This window comes from Fragaria vesca, linkage group LG3 (assembly GCF_000184155.1).
Source record: "Fragaria vesca subsp. vesca linkage group LG3, FraVesHawaii_1.0, whole genome shotgun sequence".
Classification (NCBI taxonomy): domain Eukaryota; kingdom Viridiplantae; phylum Streptophyta; class Magnoliopsida; order Rosales; family Rosaceae; genus Fragaria; species Fragaria vesca.
In genome coordinates this window covers 22,755,440-22,777,364 of record NC_020493.1, presented here as the reverse complement: position 1 = coordinate 22,777,364, position 21,925 = coordinate 22,755,440, and the positions used below count along the sequence as shown (strand labels likewise).

The 21,925-nt window shown below is 37.5% G+C and overlaps 2 protein-coding genes across 3 annotated transcripts in view; one reads left to right on the top strand and one right to left on the bottom strand.

The window, feature by feature from the left end:
• Positions 1 to 1,822: 1,822 nt before the first annotated feature.
• Positions 1,823 to 8,048, bottom strand: LOC101294349 (kinesin-4-like). The gene is made up of 17 exons (XM_004296082.1): positions 7,880 to 8,048; positions 6,826 to 6,989; positions 6,491 to 6,634; positions 5,919 to 6,278; positions 5,754 to 5,822; positions 5,365 to 5,589; positions 5,159 to 5,240; positions 4,955 to 5,050; positions 4,692 to 4,868; positions 4,460 to 4,566; positions 4,156 to 4,334; positions 3,884 to 4,048; positions 3,516 to 3,769; positions 3,250 to 3,413; positions 2,988 to 3,167; positions 2,074 to 2,759; positions 1,823 to 1,982 (listed from the first exon to the last, which is right to left on the bottom strand). The coding sequence occupies exons 1-17, from the start codon at positions 8,046 to 8,048 to the stop codon at positions 1,823 to 1,825; spliced, it is 3,381 nt and encodes a 1,126-aa protein (XP_004296130.1).
• A 9,840-nt stretch (positions 8,049 to 17,888) lies between these two features.
• LOC101299563 (uridine kinase-like protein 4-like) overlaps positions 17,889 to 21,925 on the top strand; it is a 5,996-nt gene continuing 1,959 nt past the window's right edge. The window contains exons 1-12 of one of the 2 annotated variants that reach the window (XM_004294856.1): positions 17,908 to 17,977; positions 18,839 to 18,996; positions 19,109 to 19,200; positions 19,335 to 19,404; positions 19,843 to 19,961; positions 20,067 to 20,163; positions 20,505 to 20,584; positions 20,761 to 20,955; positions 21,054 to 21,137; positions 21,266 to 21,326; positions 21,420 to 21,480; positions 21,807 to 21,900. In XM_004294856.1, coding sequence (XP_004294904.1) covers positions 18,843 to 18,996; positions 19,109 to 19,200; positions 19,335 to 19,404; positions 19,843 to 19,961; positions 20,067 to 20,163; positions 20,505 to 20,584; positions 20,761 to 20,955; positions 21,054 to 21,137; positions 21,266 to 21,326; positions 21,420 to 21,480; positions 21,807 to 21,900 — 1,107 coding nt within the window. In that variant the 5' untranslated portion in view covers positions 17,908 to 17,977; positions 18,839 to 18,842. Of the gene's footprint in view, positions 18,997 to 19,108; positions 19,201 to 19,334; positions 19,405 to 19,842; positions 19,962 to 20,066; positions 20,164 to 20,504; positions 20,585 to 20,760; positions 20,956 to 21,053; positions 21,138 to 21,265; positions 21,327 to 21,419; positions 21,481 to 21,806; positions 21,901 to 21,925 lie in introns of both variants that reach the window. The other variant, XM_004294855.1, reaches the window with a different exon arrangement.

Genomic DNA, 21,925 nt, shown 5'->3' with positions numbered 1-21,925 from the left:
TTCTATTCCTTGGATGAAGAAGACAGAAAATATAACCCTGGTTAACAAAAAGAAAAGGAAAAAAGAAAAAAAATGGTGACTAGATAATGTGAATTAATAAGATCCATTAGATTAGATTTATGACTATGATTTTATAAACTTTACTAAATTCACCATTAACTCACTTTAGAGGAGCCGGATTCATAAAGAATATGGCAAAACTCTGTACTTAAAGAGCTCTCTTTTGGTGAGTCATACTCAGTATTTCTACTAGACTCCCAATCTAGCCTGCCTGGCTTGAAAATGAACAAGCCTTGGCCTGAGGCTTGATTACTAAACAACCAATCATGCACATCCCAGAATATTTCAACTGGAAAATCATACAACATCAAACTCTCATTCCCTCTAAATCTCCGATTCAAGTTCATGATCCGAATGGTCACTGCGTCTATAGTAATCCACATTTCAGGATCATTAAGCCCTGATAGTGAAGTTTCAATGACAATGTCATGCTCTTCTTTCCCTACTCTCAACATGGCTTTGGAGCAAAACAGTCTTCTCCCACACACATATTCCTTCTTGTACATCAATGTAGCCCTTTCGAAAGCCGGTTTTGATCTGGTTCTGTTATAAGCATCTGTCACTAGATCCCCTAGCAGTAAAACCACCTCTGCCTTGGACACCAAGGCAACATAGTAATCCGAACATGGCTCCGGGTTGCTGGAGAATTTTGCCTGTCGGAAATCCCAGAAAACATCTACTCGTCTTCCATCTATGTTGAATGACCTGAGACCTTTCTTGCCCCCACAATTGACAGGAATTTAGGTCAAGCTTGCAAATGTAGAGTGCTTCTTGACAAGGCTTTGCCACTTCGATGCAAAGGGAATGGTTTGTGAGGTCTTTTCCCCATGTCGCTGTGACACTGCAGTACAACTCAGCTAGTTTAGCTTGGTAGACATAGGTCACAGCGTTCTCTGGAGCCGCCTTGTCTTCATTTTCCTGCACCTTGCAACCTTTCTCAGCTGATGGTGGTTTTGAAATCGAAAAGGGAATGGATTCAAGAAGATGGTTAGACATTGTCACAATGAAATACAGGCCTCACCATCTACTTGGTCTAAATTAACATCATAATTCATAAGATAAACTCTCCCATTCTCAGAAGATGATTGAAGCTGATCACATTCTTTGAGATGATTGGTTTTTTATTTGTTGAACAGAATTCTTCGAGATGATCAAAGCAACAAAATATGTAGAATGAAACCAAGATTCCAGAATACGGAGACATCAAGTTCAATTGGTTAAGACTCAAATATTCAGTTGGAAGTTAGGAAACTATGGCTTCAAGCTGCAGTTAACTATAACGTTGATGAACCTTCTTTGAAAGAGAAACAGAACTTTCCCAGAAAATTTCTTCTTTTTGTTCTACTGCTTGCTATTTAAAGTGTCTCTTTGTTTTCGGGGTGGTTAGACGGCTAGCTATATTATTAGCACTACAATTATAATGGAAGAAAAAGAAAAAACTACAACATAACTAATGAAAGTTCCACAGTTCCATCACAGTAAATCCAATAACCCCATATATGCAAACAAAGGTGTTCATTGCTAAAATAAGCATCGTCAGTACTGTAATGACTCTTTGTGGCATAACTCTGGTCTTTTGATTAACATATACATAAGTAACTCATATTTCATTTGAGAGGTTATTGTCTGATATAGGAAAAAAGGTTCAAGAATATCACCTCCTGTAAGATCCTCAGAGCAGATACAATACTATGCGACCTGGAACACAAAAAGCCACTATACAGAAATGTACTAAACGAAAATTGAAGACTTTGAAACTCATCTAAGTAAAGTTAAAAAATTTCCCGCGAGGTGTAGACCGGCTTCTTCTTAATTCAGGCATGGACATATTGCTGCCTTCTTTCTGATATCGATTTGCACCATTTGGAAGCTTGTTTTCTGTTTTCCCAGCCATTAATGGTTCTGCTGCTTGCACAGATCCTCTGCACGTAACAGGAAACACTACCATGGTTAACAATGAACACAGAAGAAAAAATGATTTACCTAAGAAAAAGGTAAATCTATTCATCGTACCGTGGTTCAAGATTTATATAGTTCCTTGATGAGTTTTGCCGAAGCTTTTTTTCCATCAAAGAAGGATGCATGGGTGAACTGATGCGGATATGCTCATTTTCTGGCTCCGAAAAGTCACTCTTTCGAGCCTCTTCCATCCTTTCCCGACCATTCAAGTCAGAAGACAATGCTGTCGCTGCATCATACTTTGGTATTCGGTTCTGCTTGGCCTTAGCCTTGGTCTCATTTTTGCTTTTTCTGATACCGCCTTGTCTTACGTTAAGAGCTTGCTTATACTGCTCGTCTTCATTTTCTGGATGAACTTTTTTGGCCTTCTGGAAGCTGTACAATGCATCTGAGATGTCATCATGCTTTGTTGGTTCTTGTGTACTTAGTACCCTAGAGTTCTCTGTTGATGGGTTTGATGACATGGTACTCGCAAGAGATTTATTGACTGGTACTCTAGCTGGAAATCTTGGTTTCACAATCAGTTGGTTTTCTGTTGTGTCAGCCTTAACTCTGGATCTAATGACAGCCCCTCTATCAGTAGATATTGATCGCCTGACTGGAGGGGATGGTGATCTGTGCTTTCCAGAGATCACTAATCTTTCTTCAGCTGGAAAAGGTATCTTTGGGATGATCTCTTTCTCTGTGAATGCAGAGGGAAATCTCGGTCTCCTTTGCTTGCCCGAAGAACAACTTCTTGCCTGAGTAGAGTAAAATTTGACAAAAGGAAGAGTTGAAGATTTATCATGTGCTAAGTCATAACTCTAGTGGTACCATTACTATTTAAGAAAACTAACTTTCAATTTTCACCTATTTCATGCTTGTGCATTTCTCAATTGGCTCTTTAACTGAAATAAGTTTTTGCACCTCAATATGCCTTTAAACATAGAATTACATGGAAAGATATCGGACATGTACGTACAAATTACCTCAGAAATCTTAGCATCATCTAAGGGTCGCTGACAGGTTTCTTGCTTGCTAATTCCTCTTGGAAGACGATAAGGTGAAACAGCTCTTGACTTTTGGGGATCAACGGCATTTCTTGTACCACCTTTGATTTGGTGTAGTTCAGCTTCCTTTCTCTCCAGTGCCAGTTTAAGATCTGATATCTGTGCATCAATGAATATACTAAGCGCTATAATGATAAAAAGTTGAAACTTGAAAAACAGCAGAATAGAGAGATTAACAGACCTCTTCTTTGAGTTCCCGTATTTCACTGGTTTCTTTATTAGATTTAGCTGCCCCAAGTTCTATGGACGCAACCCTTTCAGCAAACTTGAGTGTACTAATCGTCTCCCCAAGAGCATTAAGCTCCGGGTTTATATGTACGAACATCATTGTTTTGGCTTGACCACCTAAACATGGAACATTATGACAGTATAAATACATTCCAGTTTAACAAGCTAACAGTGAAAAAGTCAGTATAGAAACTCCATTACATAAGTTCCAAAACTTACCTAAAGAATCTTGCAAGACTTGAGTAAGTTTACTATTCCTGTAAGGAACATGCGCGCTCTTCTGTGCAAGAGCAGAGATAACATCTCCAAGTGCAGAAAGCGATCTATTTATATGTTGAGCCTCCTTTAGTCTCTCACCAGTGGCCTCAGATTTATCAACCCTCTCGCTCCCTGCCAAATCCACGAGATGGAGGCAACCCCTTAGAATAGAACCAGAAGCCAACTCCTTTCCAAGAATATGAACTGTTAAGACACTGCAGAAGAACCAAAAGTCACTAGTTAGAATAATTTCTACTACAAGAAACAATATTTACACCCTACATTCAGTCTCTATTGCTAAACTTCTAGAGAAGAATGAAAAAATCTACCTATGAGACCGGCTGCTTCTTTCATTCAGAGCAGTAGCACCAACAGCACGATTTCTATGGCCAACTTTCATCAACTCAAGAACATCTTGAGTGCAACTAACTGGAACCAAACTCGCATCAGGTACATTAAGGCCATTCAGCTGTGACTTGTTTCGTATATCTAATGTACAAATTGTTAAGGAAATAAAACAGCAATGTAGTATATGGCTTGTCAATTTGCGACACTAAAGTCAAATTGTAGAGTTGGTAGAATATACAATTCTTAAGGATATCTTCTGGTAGAACCATCACTAACTAAGAGGTCTCTCACTTGTTCGTTGTATATTTCTATCATCTGTACTGCAACTTCATATCTTATTATGTCCAACCTTTCCTTTGATATTTGAAATAAGTCGCGCAGCGCTCTATAGTTCACTCCCCATGTTTCTTCACTTGTCAAATCAGGGCCACTCTGTAAAAGGAAAAACATGAACTTTATATTATGCTAGAATCATGCACTACTAGGTAATACCAACTGATCAAAGTTGGAGGTTACATTTGAAGCCATAAATATCTTAGCACAAAAGCTAGATTTACCATGGTGTATGTCTTCCCCGAACCAGTTTGTCCATATGCAAAAATGCAGGCATTGTAGCCATCTAAAACTGAACGGATCAATGGTTGAGTGTCAACATATATTTGCTCTGCACAAAACAGGTAAGAGAAGTCATGAATAATATCCGAGGAAAAAATGTAAGTAAAAAAAAGTTATAGTAATAGAATGTTATTCATGGCTGATCATACAAATTGTGTATTTCATTTCATTTACCTTGTGTGACATTTGTTCTGAACACTTTGTTGAAGGTAAAGACCCTTCTAGAGTCTTTTCCCTGTTTAAGGGGATTAACAATCATGATGGTTCCATTTTCTCCAATGTAATCCACAGAGGACTGTCCATTTGATTGACCTAAGAAGGGCCTCACTCTGCAATAAACTCTTATTGTTCCTGTAAAAAGAAAAACTCTTTCAATTAAGCTCGGAATCATGAAATACCATAGTATATATACTGGATAGTTTATTAAGGTGAAACACCTTTGAGGTCTTGAACTTGATTGTAGAGAAATCTGTTTTCTTCAAGAACTTTGTTGTAAGAAGAGGAAGTCACTTCAAGACCTTTAATATGGTGCACTGAGACAAAAGAAATTGTAAGATCATCCAATCCTTTGACGAAGCATACTACGATTCATGACACCTTTCCTATTAGACATCAATTTTCTTCAAATCTATGGAACATACCAAGCCTTCTAAGTTCCTCCTCCCAGTTTGTATGAGCAAGTTTGACTTCGAGTCTTGTTTTCTGGAAAGATGACTTTAACTCCTAAAAGTACCCCAGACAGACAGAAATATATAAGAGAAGAGTCAACTGCAGATTAATATTTCAGATGACATATTGCTACTTGCACAATGTCATTAGCAGAAAATGGAGCATTGCATATCCTCACCTCAAGCTGCTTGTGTTGAATTTTAATTAGATCTTCATGATCGGATGAGTGACTAATACTAGGATGGACAGCGTCACGTTTTCCGCCACAAATACAGAAGTTGGACAGATCACTCGAAACGATACGACTTCTTTGTGCTAGATAATTTTTAATGGCTTCTAAAAATTCAGACTTTGACATAGCACCAAGATCACCTCTCAATAGTTTCTTCAAAAACATGCCGACCTTCATGCAAAAGAGATATAAGGTTATTTGTGTGGTGACAATTATTATAAGAAATTACATACTACAGGTAAAAAAAAAAAAAAAAAAAAAAAAACTAAGACCCAAGGAAGTAACAAGATGCTATTAACATGAAACAGTTTTGATGAGCAAAAATTTTTACATACCTGAGTGCCTTGAGAAACAAGTATTGCTGAGAAATCCTTGACTACCTTGCTTAGTAAAGTATCTATTACCTACAGAATTTTACCACATATACTACTCAGACTCCATAAAACAAAAGGTTTCATTTAAAAGGTATAAAACAATCAAATGTAATCAGTCTTACCTACCATTGTATTCAAAGGAAAATCTTCAATCCCATTACTCTCATGAAGGTAAGCTTGAAGAAGTCCAAGGCCAAAACGATCGAAAAGGAAAGCCAAAACAGCGGCAGTTCTGGATTCCTCAGTTGACACTTCACTAGAGAGATGAAGAAAATCCAATAGTTGTTCAAATTGTGATGAATCAGATTCATCTATTGACTCATCAGCGCTTTCACTGCCTCCGACGGAGGATGATGACCCTTTTGGGAAGCATGTGATCTTCACAGTCCCTCCATACCTCCAAACTCCAATTCCACCTGCTTGCTTCCACTCATAGTAACCTTTGAGACACAGAATGCAGTCTACAACTTTACTCAATGAGCCTCCCTGAAAATGCAAACTTTCTTTGAAGTTAGGAAAAAAAAAAACAAGCAAACATAGAAAGATACAATTGAAGGACACAAAGAACCAGAGAAAAACCATAACAAACTGAGGGTTGAAATACTAACGTAGGTGTATCTCATACTGTCTAGAATTTAAAAGCAGTGAAATACATTTTTTTTTATTAGAACAGGTTGCAAATTATGATAGAATCTGACCTTTTCCAAATGAGAGGCTTCAAATGTCAAAAGCTTCATGGCTTTGACAGCCTCAAGGAAATTCCTCATGTTCTCAAAATACTGAATTGCAGACTGTGCTGCCCCTTCTGTTGACTGAACAGCAATAATAGGATTTTCCACCACCTATTTCGAAACCCAAAAGAGAATTGAAAAGCCAAGAAAGAATAAAGCCATATGATAAGAAGAAACAATGACTTTGGTTATGATAACCAAGAAGCATGTATGCAATCAAAGATGAAACATATTTTCTAAATCCTTGTTATTGAAACTGTTAACCCTAGCCGGAACTTATTATTGCAAAAAGGCAAGGGTACCTTGAGAACAGCACCAGGATTGACCTTGTTGAGGACATTGCAGAGAATTAAGCCATTGCGGAGGGAAAGGCGAAACTCTTCTTCAGAGGGTTCTTTAGACAGTGTTTCTGAGGCACCATAGTCCATCTTCCTCAGCCATTCTGCTGCTTGGTATCTCCTTGCAGCTAAAATTAGCACAATTACAAGTTCACATCAAATACTCACAATGTTCTCACATACACATAATGTGCCATTTGCACTTTCAGTTCAAACAACTCCATCACTGAAACTGGTCATTCTAGTCTATAACACATCAAGGTGGTCAAAAACTGAAGATTAAATAAGCAATTTCTTTTTCCTGTGAAGTTAAAGAACCAGATTAACGTTTTGAAATTTATGTTTCTTGAGCATTTTTGCAAGTTCTTCAAGAAAAGCACTCGACTTTGCAATAACCCACAAGTTGAAGGGGTTTGAAATTTATGTATCTTGAGCATTTTTTGCAAGTTCTTCAAGAACTGCACTCGACTTTGCAATAACCCACAAGTTGAAGGGGTTTGAAAACATGGTTAGGCTCATCTTCATATCAAAAGCAAAAGAAATACATGTTTTGCTTTCAAATCTCAGTAGAATCATGATCAATCATTACTAGTGTTCAAATTTAGTCTGAGCTAAACCTCCTTTTGGCTTAATTAATGTGTGTATATGATATAGAAGGGTCCAAAAAGCAAAAGAATACAAAAAATGGGTCCAAGTCATGAGTTGATGTTTTTTCGTGCCCAAATCATCATAAGCAATAACCACCACATTTCAGCAGCAACCGCATTCTGCGCAACGTTATGGTATGACCATCTTTTTACTAAGAAAATTACTGTCTTTGTAGATACAAATACATTTTTTTACCAGGAAAACAGATGACAGTGAATTAATAATTCAAAACCCTCCTCCCAAAACATATATTTTAGAGAAATTTATATAAGAGAAATCATATGATTCATATCCCAAGAAAAAAGTATAATTTAGGCCTAGAATCGGGAGAAGATTAAATTTTAATAGTAGTAGTTGCTATTTGTTGTACCTGCTTCTTCTGCTTTTCTCTGAGCCAACTCATAGTCATTGATGAACTCATCTGGGTTTGCATAAGGATTATGAGCCTGATCATTGTTGGAGACTAAACCCTTCAACCCTCTCAAGTTCTTGCCAGGAGAAGATGCAAAGATATTTGATAAGATGTTTTCTTGTGGCATTTTGACGTCTCCAAGAAGAGAGTACTACTTGATATTCTTTATTCTGCAATCTGCAATACAGATACCAATGCAATTTAAATAAATAATTAGCTTGGATAAAAACCTCAATCAACCATCAGAAAACTCAAAATCAAGAAAAAGAGAGAAACAGAGTGTGAAGGTGTGGCCTTTACACTGATCACAGAAAAAGAAATGAAATTTTTGAAACATTAGTGAGATGTGAATGAGTGAAGTGTGGTTGTGAAGCTCAAACCTTTGAAGGGTCTTGAATTTCTTTAAGCAGAGCCCCAGAAGCAAATGGAGGATTGAGAATGTGAGTTGGTAGTAGATCTGATCTGAAGGAGAGGAATGGGAAGGTGAAGCAAAGCAGGTTTCCCGTGTTTTGGAAGGAGCAGCATTCAAAATTTAGTAGAAGCTCATTGAATGCTTCTCCAACTATTTATGTACTCTTGCAGAGGAAGAGAGAAAGAGAGAAAGAGAGAGAGACAGGTAGAGAGTGGGAACGAAGAGAGAGAGGTGTACATATTACATTAAAAAGGACCTGAAATTGAAACGTTGTTGTCTCCGACTTTGTCTAAGGCTTAGGGACACAAATATATGAAATGAAGTCAAAGTAGAGGGTGAGTTTGACTTGGATCTGGTCCCTCCACGTGGCAGAGGTGATCTCATGTATCAGGTTGGAATAGCTAGAGTCACAAAATTACTCAACTGCATCATAACTGCATCATGTCTTGAATAGATACTCCCGGAAAAACCGTCCAATTGCAAGTGAATGATATTTTGAGTGAGTTAGCATCAAAAAAAAAAGAAGACGATATTTTTAGTGAGTTCAAAGCAAACTCTAAGGTCTCACATATGCATATTTTCTTTTAAATTGATAGTGAAATAGTAAGACATGTCGGTCACGTTAATAAATTAGTAACACGGTATCCGGTCAGTATTAGACTGAAGTCCATGAAAGTATCTCAACATTAGTCGCTGCAAGGCACGAACATGAAGGTCCCTCAAACCTACTGGCCACAAACTAGTGGGAGTTAGGACTAAGGAGCTCGACTTTACCACACTATATGGTTGCAAATACATATTTTGAGTGAGTCTTCTTATATACAATATTCTGAGCGAGTCTTCTCAATTCATAATCCACTAATATTAAGTTTGATGTCTTAACTCTTATATTCTATCATGAGGGTAGTTAATATAAATGATTTGTTGAACTACATCTTTGTGTGCCTTGTTGAAGTGTGTTTATGAATGTTTGTGATGGGTATGACTTGACTTTTTTGCATTTGAATATATGTTTACAATTCCAATCGATTGTTATCGAATGGAAAATAGGAAGAAAATCAACTGATAGAACAAATGATAGGTCAGATATCTTATGTAGAAAAAAAAAACGTCTTACATGTACACAAGTTTCTATGTACGTAGAGTAATATGAGTCGACATAAACAACGGTTAATGAGAGTGGAGATTTAGTTTTCAAATTAGTTACGTTAGGTTGACAAGGACAAGGTAAAAGCATGTTATTTTTAGTAAAAAAAATTTACATGAGAATTACGTACTTGTCAATTGAGGGTAGGTAACGTGAGGTGCTTTTCAATAAGTATATATCTTGGGTGGCTGGGTCACATTCTTCGTGGAATCAAACCAAGTTTACGTTAGGGGTTCTCTCTTTGCTTTTCTTTTGAAATGAACAATAGCAGGGGGGCAAACAAAAGTGAGTAGTCCATTCCATTGGTTAGGTATACTTTCGAACGTTGGATCCCCCACTTTCAAATCATTGCGGAGGGAAAGCTTTTCTTTTCTTTTTTCACATTTGGTGCCCCATTTAATGGACCATTTTAGTGGAAAACCTAGCTTCTCCATCTGTAATCAAATTATGGAGCACAGCTAGAGTGCAAACTCTACTAGTTAATTAACTTTTTAGTTCGGGTTAATTTAGCTTAAGTTATTTGAGGGAGAAGAAGATGACTAGCTTCTCTTATAAGCATATTAAAGATCTTAAGATCATATTTGTTGCAGTTAATCGAGTACGTACAACAAAGAATATGATTAGTAATTAGCATATACATTTTGCAAAACTTGCGTAATCTAAAAGCTTCGTCCAATAACTCATTGTGATAGCTTAAGCTAGAGTGCTTTTACTCGGTAATACTGATCGGTACATACTTCGACTGTGAGGAAATTATCAGAAAGTTGAAGACATACGATATAACCATGAATAGAGAAAACTGAATATCGACTCAAAAGTCTGCAAACCAACGAGTTCAGAAATTTGTTTAAATTAAGTGGTTCTTTTTCCTAACGTAGCGGCCGGAGTCGCCATTGATCAATTTTTCCGGTTAACTCCTCCATACACGGTGGTGTAGGCGCTCTGAAAGCCTAGAACTTGCCTTACAGATTAACCCTATTTGTAGAAAACCTTGCTCAAGAGTTTTTCTTCCGAGTTCCAACTCAATATGTAAAGTTTCTTAAGCGCGATATATAGGTCATTTGTATTATTGTATATGAGCTCGATCGATGGACTACTTTAGCCTTTATTTTGGATCCGTTATAGGAGCTGTGTTGTGAATATATAGCTAGCTTTGGTTAGTTTTGGGTCTTCGATCGATCATATATATGCATTCTTTGCTCAAGAGAGAAATATTAGTTGGAAGAGAGGAAATGCATCATTATTTTGGGGTCCCCAAAACCGCCATTATCATTCACGCATGCTGCTCTCTATATATGATATATCATCTTTCTGTGCGTGGTTTAGGTTTCCATCGCAGGTTCAATACTAGTAGTCTAGTACCAACTCGATCCCTAGCTACTATAATGAAAGAAACGCACAAAGGAAGGCTTAGCTTTCGTGCCTTCATTTTCATTACTCATGAACTTATAAAAGAGCAACGCATGCACGACTGGTGATCGAGATGAGCTTCTCTACGAAGTCGATCAAAAGCAAAAGATCATTTATATTTATAACATATTACTCCACCCAGAATTAAGGCTAGGCCGCTAGGGTTCACTTACGATGATTCAATAATTAAGCAGTAGTGAGCGAGCTAGTGTGAGAATTGGGAACATTTGTCTTGCAGTCAGCATATTTGGAGGCCTCAGACGTACGTAAGGCCCAAACTAAGGAGTTAGATTGCTAATTATTGCTCACTGGCTCGACTCATTTGAAGATTACTGTTTATGTTGTTTGGGGCCTTCTGCTAATAGAGATCTAGAGTCCCCAGGCCATAGCTGGGCAAGGCCACTAAACCCGACCAACCTTGCGACAGAGATGCTAATTCTAATGAACCATGAATATTGTTCCTGTCTCTACCAAACCAAAAGAAGTGAATATTGTTCCTCTACGTATAAGATGGAGAACTGCTGGGATCAAGAGACATTAGAGAAATTGGTGGTTTGAGCAGTGAAAGAGATTGCCGCCAACGAATGAAGATACCGTACCGCGCCGACGACTGGTTCCTTGCTCAAAGCTGCTCTTTCCGGTGATGTCCGTGTGCGGTTAAGTTCTCAGCTCCGCTGGTCGGCGAGGAAGATCGACAATATTCGATAATTTCGCATGCAGGCAAGTGCGTACCTTCAGTTTATGCTCGAGTTTCTTTGTGAATTGTTCAAATTGTAAGGTCTCTATTTGAACATTACATATGCAAAGAAATGACCAAATCAATCAGAGTCGTATATTTATTCATTATGATGACATATACAGATGATCGTTATCATATAGCGCCGATCATAATCCCATATAGGATATAGATTCATAGTCCTTATCCTTATACATGTTCAAAGAGATCATGATCATATGCATGTAACTGTACATGTTCAAAATAATGGTATGTTAAAACACATGCCTACTATATATATATGAATGAAAATGACTGCTGAATAAAACAAAAAGAAAGAAGTTATCGATCACGAGGAACAAGTAGTAACAACTTCCTTCCAGATAAACGTTATCTAGACAAGATAAGTTCGACTGATTCTTCTACTAAAGAGGAGCAACACACGCTCGAAACATCAACAATTATCAAAGTGAATGCTCGAAGTATCTAGAGAATGAGTCGAAGGAAAAATTTGAAGGAGCTTATTAAAGTCAATATACCAATCTATATAAGAAGACGACTACTCCCATTTGCTTTCTAAAGAGTGTGATTATGACAAATTTAAGAGCTAGCTAGTGTCACGGTCATGGGTTATTGATTTAGTGAAGCACAACCCAAGGCCTCTCCGTGATTTGGACAATGCAACCGCCACCACGCATCCACCACTTCGACGAGGTTCATTGGAGTGGCATCCATCATTGGATCCATTCTGACCCGTCTGTCGACGCCGCCACAAAGGAGGGCTGCCAGACGGGGTTGGGTGTTTTGTTCTGATAGCATAAGCGGCCATGTCTAGGGTTTTCTCGCGAGGGCGATAATTTGAGGCTAAAAGGACAAGGAAATTAGTCCCTGTCTTTAAATGCAACATATATATCTTACTTTTGAATAAAAAGTGAAGCATCAAATTGCAAAAATGATCTAAAAGAAGTAAGAGAGCAACAAAGCATATGACATTCTGCTATCAATCTCATTTTCTTCATATGAATAAAGGTCGGAAGAAAATGACACAATTTGTAAGTGGTGATTTCCCAAATTTGGACATTGATTTATGCTTATTTATTAGTCGTTCAATCAAAGTGTCGTTTTTCTTTCAAAAGAAGAAATGTCGCTAACAATTTTTCTTACGTATTTATATCAATTGTAAATTTGTAATAGTTGCAAAAGAAGATAATGTTACATTCTATAGTGTATTGTTTTTGTACTATTTACGAAAACAAATAGCTTATTGTTTTACCCACATGAAAATATTTTAGAGTTGATCTTAAAAATTGAAATGACTGATCTTAAGGTAGGCTTGTTTGAGCTATTGCGATTCGAACTTACAACGTCTCATTTACGAAAGGAAAACTATAACATTTAATTAAAATGATTATAGGCTTCTTGCAACGAGCTTCATGAGTTACAATTTGTTTTTAATTTATTGTGTCAAATCAGGTACAAATGATCAAAGAAAAAGGAAGTTTTATTTGCTTTTTCTCTTTTATTGTCAAATATATAGTTTATTAAGTAACGAAAAATTTTATTCACACAATGTTAAATGATAGATACACACCTCATGATTAAGGCCTAGTTTGGTACAGCTTCGTTTTTAAAAAAAATCAGCTTCTATTTGAACTTTTAGATTTTATAGTATTTGATAAATGAAAGAAAAACAGTTTTTTTGAAAATTAGAAGTCACTGGCAGCAGCTTTTAGAAGCAATCTGAATGTTACTTTTAAAAGCAACTGTCACTAAAAACACTAGAAATTTATAAATTTTATCTTAGCAATACTTTTAAAACTAACATTTACTAAACACAAAACTGTTTTAATTCACAGCTGATTATTTTTGCAGTACAACAACAACAGTTTTTTTTTTTAAAGTCACAACAATACCAAACTAGCCCTAATACACAACATATTTACTTTTTTATTTTGACATTTTACTACAAACACAACCCTAATTATCCCAAACTATCCTCCTTTAGAATACACTATAAATTGTCAAGGACTAATTTCAGTTTACCCCCGTCAACTTTAGGTCGATCATCATGTTAGTCATTCTTCTTTCAATTTCATCAAAAACACCCCTCAACTTCCAATTTTCATCAGCCGCGCATGTTCAAACCACCAATCTCCATACAACTTCCTCCAATCTCCAATCATCATGTTAGTTATTATTCTTTCAATTTCATCAAAAACACCCCTCAACTTCCAATTTTCATCAGCCGCGCATGTCTAAACCTCAAATCTCCATACAATTCCTTTGTCAAATGATGACTTGATATCAAAAAGAAAGTCAAATTCTGAAACTTACCTTTCAGACCATTTTTCCCCCATATCGATACACATCTTTATTCTCATCACAACCCCTTAACCTTAGTGATTTTTGTGGGATTGAATGTAATTTGTCTATTTTTTCTTTTTTCTTTTTTCTTTCTTCTTAATATCAAGTCATCACTTGATAGAGGAATTGGATGGAGATTGGAGGCTTGGACATGCGCGGCTGATGAAAATTGGGAATTGAGGGGTGTTTTTGATGAAATTGAAAGAAGAATGACTAACATGATGATTGACCTAAAGTTGATGGGGGTAAACCGAAATTAGTTCAATTTTCAATTAATATGTTCAAATCTTTTTTCCTTTGGCTAAAATAAATTGTGAAGTATATCACGTGAGACTAGCTTTTTTGTAATACAAGAGAAGAAGAAAAAATGATGGCCATATTACAGTAGAGATCTCAGTATTTTTGCCTCAATGGCTCTATGTAAGAGATTCAGTAAATCACATGGTGAAGTTGATACAATGTTTTTCACTGTTGTTTTTTTTTCTTTATAATGCACTTGTTGGGTTGAGCACACTAATGCCAATACGAGATTACTGGTCATTGAGGACTTGACCAAGTCAGTACGCGTATGTCAATTTTTCAGATTTTTTTTTATCACTATTGAATTAATAATGATGAAATTGACAGCACATTAGAAGTGTTTTAGATGAGGAACTATGAAAATAAAAGTATCTATTTTGGAAATTTAACATACCCATTAAATATGATGTTGAGTGTATAAAACAAAAGGATATATAACTAGTATTTGGAGGTGTGTGAATAAAATTTCTCTTAAGTAACTTCCTTGATTTGATTCCTTTCATGTCCAATAAAGTTAGATTACGGTTTTACAAACAAACTAGTATCACCACTAAATTGTGAAAAAATATGCTCTCTCTCTCTCTCTCTCTCTCTCTCTCTCTCTCTCTCTCTCTCTCTCTCTCTCTCTCTCTCTCTCTCTCTCTCTCTCAACCCTAGCGTGCGGGTTCTTGGCGGTGGAACGAGATCGGCACTCGGGGTTGTTTTTTTGGCTTCCTCTCGGAGTTCTATTAAGGGTGATGGGATTGGTTTTGCTTGTCAACCATCCCTGGCATAGAGAGGTTTCGGCTTATCTCTTTTGGTTTATGGTGTCGTCTTCGGGACCATGGCTGTTTTCCAGTCAGCTTTGGTTTGAGATGGAATGGTCTGTGTGGGTAGCCGCGCTGACGGGAGAGAAAGTGGTCGCTGCGTGGTGATGGACTTCCGGTTTGGACCGAGCAAAGCAAACAACGCTGTTGTTGATGGGCATGTTGGAGGGACGTTGGCGCTCATGGAAGGTGGTTTCGAGTCCCTTGCTGTGATTTCCATCCGGATCTAAGGTATGTGTTTTTGTTTTCGAGTGTCTTTGTTGACAATGACGATGGTGGCTGGGATGTTGGTAGCTTGTCGGCGACTGCCCTATCAAAGAAATATGTGGCGGCTGCAAAACAAACTTGGGCTAGGGTTGCTTTGGTTTGGATTGGGCCCTTTTCTCCGGGGTTGTTGCTTCAGGGCCTAAGTGGAGCATGGTCTTGTCAGAGTATTCTACTGGCTCTCCTGCGGATGAAAGGCCTGAGATGGCGGCAATGGAGGATCCCGAGGTAACCTTCTATGTGTAGAATGGTTGCGGGATGATCAATTTTTATAGGTTTAGGGCATGCTCATTCATGTCGCATTTGCTTAACTATGGTTTTGGTTTCTTTAGTTTTCCTTTCTGTTTGGTTGAACTTCCTAATAGTTTCATATAAGTTGCTCTCGAGCTATTTAGCTTCCAAGTCAGGTTTGTAACTGTTATTTTTCATTTGAATGGTAAAGCCTTCACGTCCATGTTTCACAAAAAAAAAAAACCAAGAATTAGAGGGGTCCCTTTTAATCAATAATCTTGATTGAACTATGATTGTTTGGTAAAATGAGATTGTAATTTCTCGATTGAAAATAGTTGAAGATAATGTTTTAGTCCCTCGTTTAAAAAAAAATTGTTTTGGTGATAAATATTATTATTATTATTTTTTAACAAATGACATTAGCCTATTTTATATATCACAACTTGAGAGTAAGTACAACAACATGAACATGATCTGTCCGGGGGGCTACATAAGAAATGAATTATGAAAAACTACTCAGTAGAACTACCTAGTAGATACTAAGCAATCTCTATGCTGAATACCATTGAATGAAGCGTTATGATCAATCTTCTGTGGTAGCAAACGAGACAAGTAACCAACCACCGAGACACAAGGAGGAAGGGACAAGTAACCAGCCACCGAGACACAAGGAGGAAGGGACAAGTCCTCAACCTATCATTATTGACTACTTCCGGGACCACCCTACGCAGAGGAGACTATCTCAGAGCATCAAAACACCTAAATAAAGGACAAAGCTCAATAACTAAGAAAATGCTCTGGACCCGCAAACAGCCCTAGACTAAACTGAAAAACAGTAAAAAAAATAAAAATAAAACAGAAACTAAGCTAGGGCCCAAAAAGAAACCCTAGCCCAACTTCTGCCCACCAAGAGCCCAAACTTGAAGAGGTGATCAGTTGGACGAAGCCCAACTCTCCCAGCCCAAAACCATTGCCGCACCACCGCCTTCCTCACCACCTATTGCCGAGCCAACAGAAGACATCGTTGTTGTTTGTCAAGTCGTCATCGCCGACCATCCATGACACCCCATCGATTGCCCTGACCTTCTCCTCTCGCCAGAAACTTCGAGAGCCCAATTAGAGACCAAGTCTCTCTCGCCAAACCTGCAAAATCCGATAAAAGATCTGACCTAACGCGCCTGAAATCGAGATCCACACACCTCCATTTTGGCCCTGCGTAGCCCAAAGCACCTCCGATCGCCACCCACAAACCCGGCTCGACAAGGCCTTCAGCCGAAAGAGAAGGGAGAGAAGCCTGTCGATCTTCGTCTCCTAGTCAAGGACTCTTCCATCAAACCCATCTGACCATGCCCAGCAAACGCCAACAAGGTCAGAGATCGTCGCTGATGGCGAGCACAACTGGGCAAGTGCGGTTGAAATTGCGTTTGCCTCTCTCTAGGGTTTTGGAGAGCAATAAATATTAAACTTTAATTTGTTGCATTTTCATAAAATTTCATGAGTGTAATGATGTTTCTAATGCTTTATTATATAGTTTTTTGCATGAAAGAAACTTGTCGTATTTGTTGCAGATATCATGACGCATGTTAAGTTTCTATTAGCCTAAAAAAATGTAACACCATGCATCATATTTTATCACGTCACGTTTTGCACAATCAAGAGTGTCAGTTTGTGTGACAAATGCCAAATCTTCATTGCATGTTTAAGTGACCGTTTCACGTATCGACAATATAATTAAAAAAAGCAAAAGTGATTTAAAGTTGATGTTTTTTTATCTTGTCATATTTTTGAATGATTTATAATTATTTATAACAACTCTGCATGATTTAGTGTTTTTGCATGATTTACAATTATCTCACTTGTTTATAAAACCATGACAAATGTAAATAACTACGACAAATGTTATTAAGACTTAGTTTTGATGTAATCACATAACCCCGTACCTTCCATTTTGATTGAGAAAATCTCACTCCACCCAATCTTGATTAAAACCGAAGCCATCGTTTTTGGTTCAAAAGAAACTCTCATTCAAAATCCAAGAAACACCCCAATTACCGTGCGCTTACAGACACACAATAACCCCTCCTCCAACCAACATCGTCCCCGCGGAGCCCACCTCTGATTCAGTACCACGAAGGACAGGCAGGACAGCTCAATCTGACGTCCCAAAAAAATATCAAAGACCCATACTAATGGCACAAACGTAATTTCACCAATATCCAGACCCATTCTAGTCATTCCACCTCCTCCCGACTCCGGTGCGAGGTCTCCCTCACCCTCCGGGCTCCACTATATAAACTCCATTCGGATCCGTCTGTATCAGCCTCATCATTTCTCTCTCTTCAAAAAATTGTTTGCAGAATTCAGCGTTGGATTCGCTCATTCTCTCTCTCTCTCTCTGGAAATTTTGGTACGTGTTTCACTGCCTAATACATTGCTGCAAATTTCGAAATCTTAATCTCGATAATGTTTTGGTTTGATCCGATTTTTGCTTTGGATGAAATTAAACCGTGTGAAATTTTTGATCCTTCGGTTTACGCACATTGGATCTCACTCTGCTACGAATTTACTGTAGCATTTTGCGAGGAGATTACTCTTTTTCGTTTCGGTGTTTGTTACGTTTGTTGTGGTGGTTGTCTGTTGGTATAGCATAAGATGTGATTGATTACATGTAGTAGTGGAAAAAGTGTCAATGTGGAGGTGATTGAGGTGTGAGGTTTGTAGAGTTACTTGTTCCGGTTTTGCTGTGATTGATAGGAATCTTAGCATGCAATGAATCCGGCCGGTTGTGATTCGGAATCGGATTGTTTCGTGTGTTGTTTTGTTTCCGGAACGTGAATGATACACGGAACGTGGATGAGTGTGTGGTCCGTGTGAATGTGATGTTGTTGTCATCTGTATTTGGATATTTGGCAGATATATATGTGGAGATTGTTGGTGAGATTTTTATAGTGTATTCTGATCATTGTTTGCTTTGATCAAGACTAATTCTTTTGAGCTCTATTTGAAGTGTAAGAGTTGTTGTAGATAATCGCGTAGAGTTGATCAATAGCATTCTTTGTCCAGCTTTCTTTAAACACATCGTTATAGATTTACCTCTCCAATAAACTTACCAGCTACTTTTCTAAAAAAGAAAAAGAACCATCAGCTACCTCGAGCTGAAACTTCATTCCCAATATTGCTTAGTTAATATCATTTGTGATCAGGAAATTTGGTTGTTGATGCTGTCCTCTCAGAATCTAATGCATTTTCTTTCATTGATCCTCTGTAGGTCCATGCTCATGGGTTCAAATTCAGTTGTGGATATGATAGAGGCCTCCTCAGGGGTTCATTTTTCTGGATTTCACATGGATGGCTTAGAGCAAAGACTGAAGATTGAGCCACCAACAACCTCAAATGAAAACATGCATAAGCAGCCTTTTGTTATTGGTAAGTATTGGTTTATGGTTTAGGGGCATGCAATGTTTCTAAGAAGGTAATAGAAGTTTCTTTTGTTTATTCTATTTTCTTATGAGACATGCTTTGTTACCTATTGTCACAGGGGTTGCTGGTGGGGCAGCTTCTGGTAAGACAACGGTTTGTGACATGATTATACAGCAGCTTCACGATCAGCGTGTTGTTCTTGTTAACCAGGTAATGCTTCCTTGCTCCAGGTAAAGTCTTGTGATGAACTAGATTTCCCTAATGTATTTCTTGCATGATTTGGATTTTTTGTTTTTGTTTCTCCTGTACATACTTTAAAATATGTACTTTATCATGGATGACAGGACTCGTTTTATCATAATCTGACCAGCGAGGAACTTAAACGGGTTCATGAATACAACTTTGACCATCCTGGTGAGGATATTGCAACTTAAGTTCAAGGAACGTAAATTAAGCATAACTACATAGACTATCATGATTTTATACATTTTGTGTTATATATCAATGAAAATGGCATGTTAGAATCATGCGAGACCCTGAACTGAACTTGTAACTAGAGCAGTAATGTCATCATTAAATTTTTTAAGTTCTCTCAGAGCGGGTGTTGTGCAAGTCAAAAAGTCTGTTTTCTGTAGCTCCTTATGTTTGAATTGCATATGTACAGCAATCAAAAACAATCACATTCCCTTTGTATGACTCGATGGTCAAAATATTTCACTGCCAATTACGTTGTCATGCTTCCCTCTTAGTCACATGTCACCCATTTTCACAGTTTCTATGCATACTGGCCGGATCTTATTTATGATGGTTCTGTTGCTTATTGTTGATTCTTTTTTTCTTTTGTACTATCAGATGCTTTTGACACGGAGAAACTATTATCTTATATGGACAAGTTGAAGCATGGGCAAGCAGTAGATATTCCAAACTATGATTTCAAAAGTTACAAAAATAGTGTGTTTCCAGCGAGAAGGGTAAGTTTAAGTTCTGACTAAATTGACTGTTCTTCTAGCAAAGGATCATGTCGAATCACATATCTTTCTTACACTGAAACCTTGCTGGTTTAATCTCTTTAACAGGTAAACCCTTCAGATGTCATAATTTTGGAAGGCATTCTTGTTTTCCATGATCCTCGTGTCCGAGAGTTGATGAATATGAAGATATTTGTTGATACAGGTCAATTATTTTCTTTTCACCATTTTGACCTTTAGAAGTTCTTGTAGTGCATTATCAAAGCTTGTGTCAATTACTACCACTGATAGGAATTTAATTATATTACATATATTTTAAATTACATATGCTTTGGTTTTATGTTTGTTTCTAAATTAATCTGTCGCTGAGAGTTTTCCTGGTTCAGCATGTAGTCATTTTTTCATTTATTACTTGTGACCAAGATTGTTGATTATCAATTCTGTGATAATTTTATATGTAAGTTATTGCTATGAGTAGAATGCTGTTTGCCACTTCATATTTGTTACTAAATTAGGCCACTTCACATTGTTAAATTTTCAGTGCAGATGCTGATGTGCGGTTGGCTAGGAGGATAAGGCGTGATACGGTTGAGAAGGGAAGGGACATCGGAACAGTTCTTGATCAGGTTTGCAACTTTTATGCACTGGAAAATAAGAAACTATGAAAACTCTTGTCACAAAAAAAAAAAAGAAGTTACCAAGGGTGTTAAGAGGATTTGGGTTTTAGTTCTGTTGCCTGTTTTTATCTTTGTTCCATGGTCAACCAATTTAATGCTTCAAACATATTTCTTCAATGCTGCAGTATTCACAATTTGTAAAGCCTGCTTTTGATGATTTTATCCTTCCTACAAAGAAGTATGCTGATATCATTATACCTCGGGGTGGAGATAATCACATAGCCGTTGATTTGATTGTACAACATATCCGCACTAAGCTTGGTCAACATGATCTCTGTAAAATATATCCTAATTTATATGTCATTCAGTCAACCTTTCAGGTATCCCCTCCTAAATAAATTCATTGAAGCTCCAAAATTCGTTTTGCATGTTTAGTTGTTTCTGTTTTTGGCTCACCATTCCTTCTGATTTCGTGCAGATTCGGGGTATGCATACCCTCATACGTGATTCACAAACAACAAAGCATGATTTTGTTTTCTATTCTGATCGATTAATTCGTTTGGTACGTATTTGGTCATTTGAGTCAAAAGGGCTAATTTGATATTGTTGTTTAAGGTCGCAGTAGTATGGGGCCACTTTTTATATGTTTGAATGTCCGATCTCTCATCAAGAATACTGAATTTTGACCAGGTTGTTGAGCATGGCCTGGGACACCTACCTTTTACTGAAAAGCAGGTCATCACTCCAACTGGTAAGTTGATGCTCATTGGGACATCTTACACATGCAGTTTCTCTAAGCCTCTGATGTATCTTCTATAACTTTTCTTGCCTGTATATTGTGCAGGGTCTGTGTATATTGGTGTGGATTTTTGTAAGAGGTTATGCGGTGTATCTGTCATTAGGAGGTACAGATCCATTCTTATTAAGGCATTTGGTTTTCCTCTGAAGACATGATTATTCTACTATGTCTCTCACTGGCTTTCTTATCAAGTAAACAAACGGTCTCTGGGATGCATTCTTTGTGAATGAACAAATGATTATTATAAATACATAGATGTAGTAATTAAATTTGGATTGAAATGCAACCTTTCATGTTTTAATGAACCAAAGTGGTGGTGATCGGGTCATGCATTTATGTTGTGCCTCTTTTGTCTGATCACATTTTGTATTTAAAAATATTTCTGTACGGTTCCATTTGATGCTTACCAGCTTACCATTCTCCTGATACCAGTGGTGAGAGTATGGAGAATGCTTTGCGAGCATGTTGTAAAGGTATCAAGATTGGCAAGATTCTTATTCATAGAGAAGGTGACAATGGTCAGCAGGTTTGCACTCAACTCTCTCTCTCTC

What these genes read in the sequence shown, in the direction of transcription:
- LOC101294349 (XM_004296082.1), bottom strand. Translation starts at nt 8,048, where the DNA reads ATGCCACAAGAAAACATCTTATCAAATATCTTTGCATCTTCTCCTGGC. An exon ending in AGTGATGGTTCTACCAGAAG is followed by an intron (nt 4,049 to 4,155) that starts ATATCCTTAAGA and finishes AACAATTTGTAC; the next exon opens with ATTAGATATACGAAACAAGT. An exon ending in TATATAAATCTTGAACCACG is followed by an intron (nt 1,983 to 2,073) that starts GTACGATGAATA and finishes TGTTACGTGCAG; the next exon opens with AGGATCTGTGCAAGCAGCAG.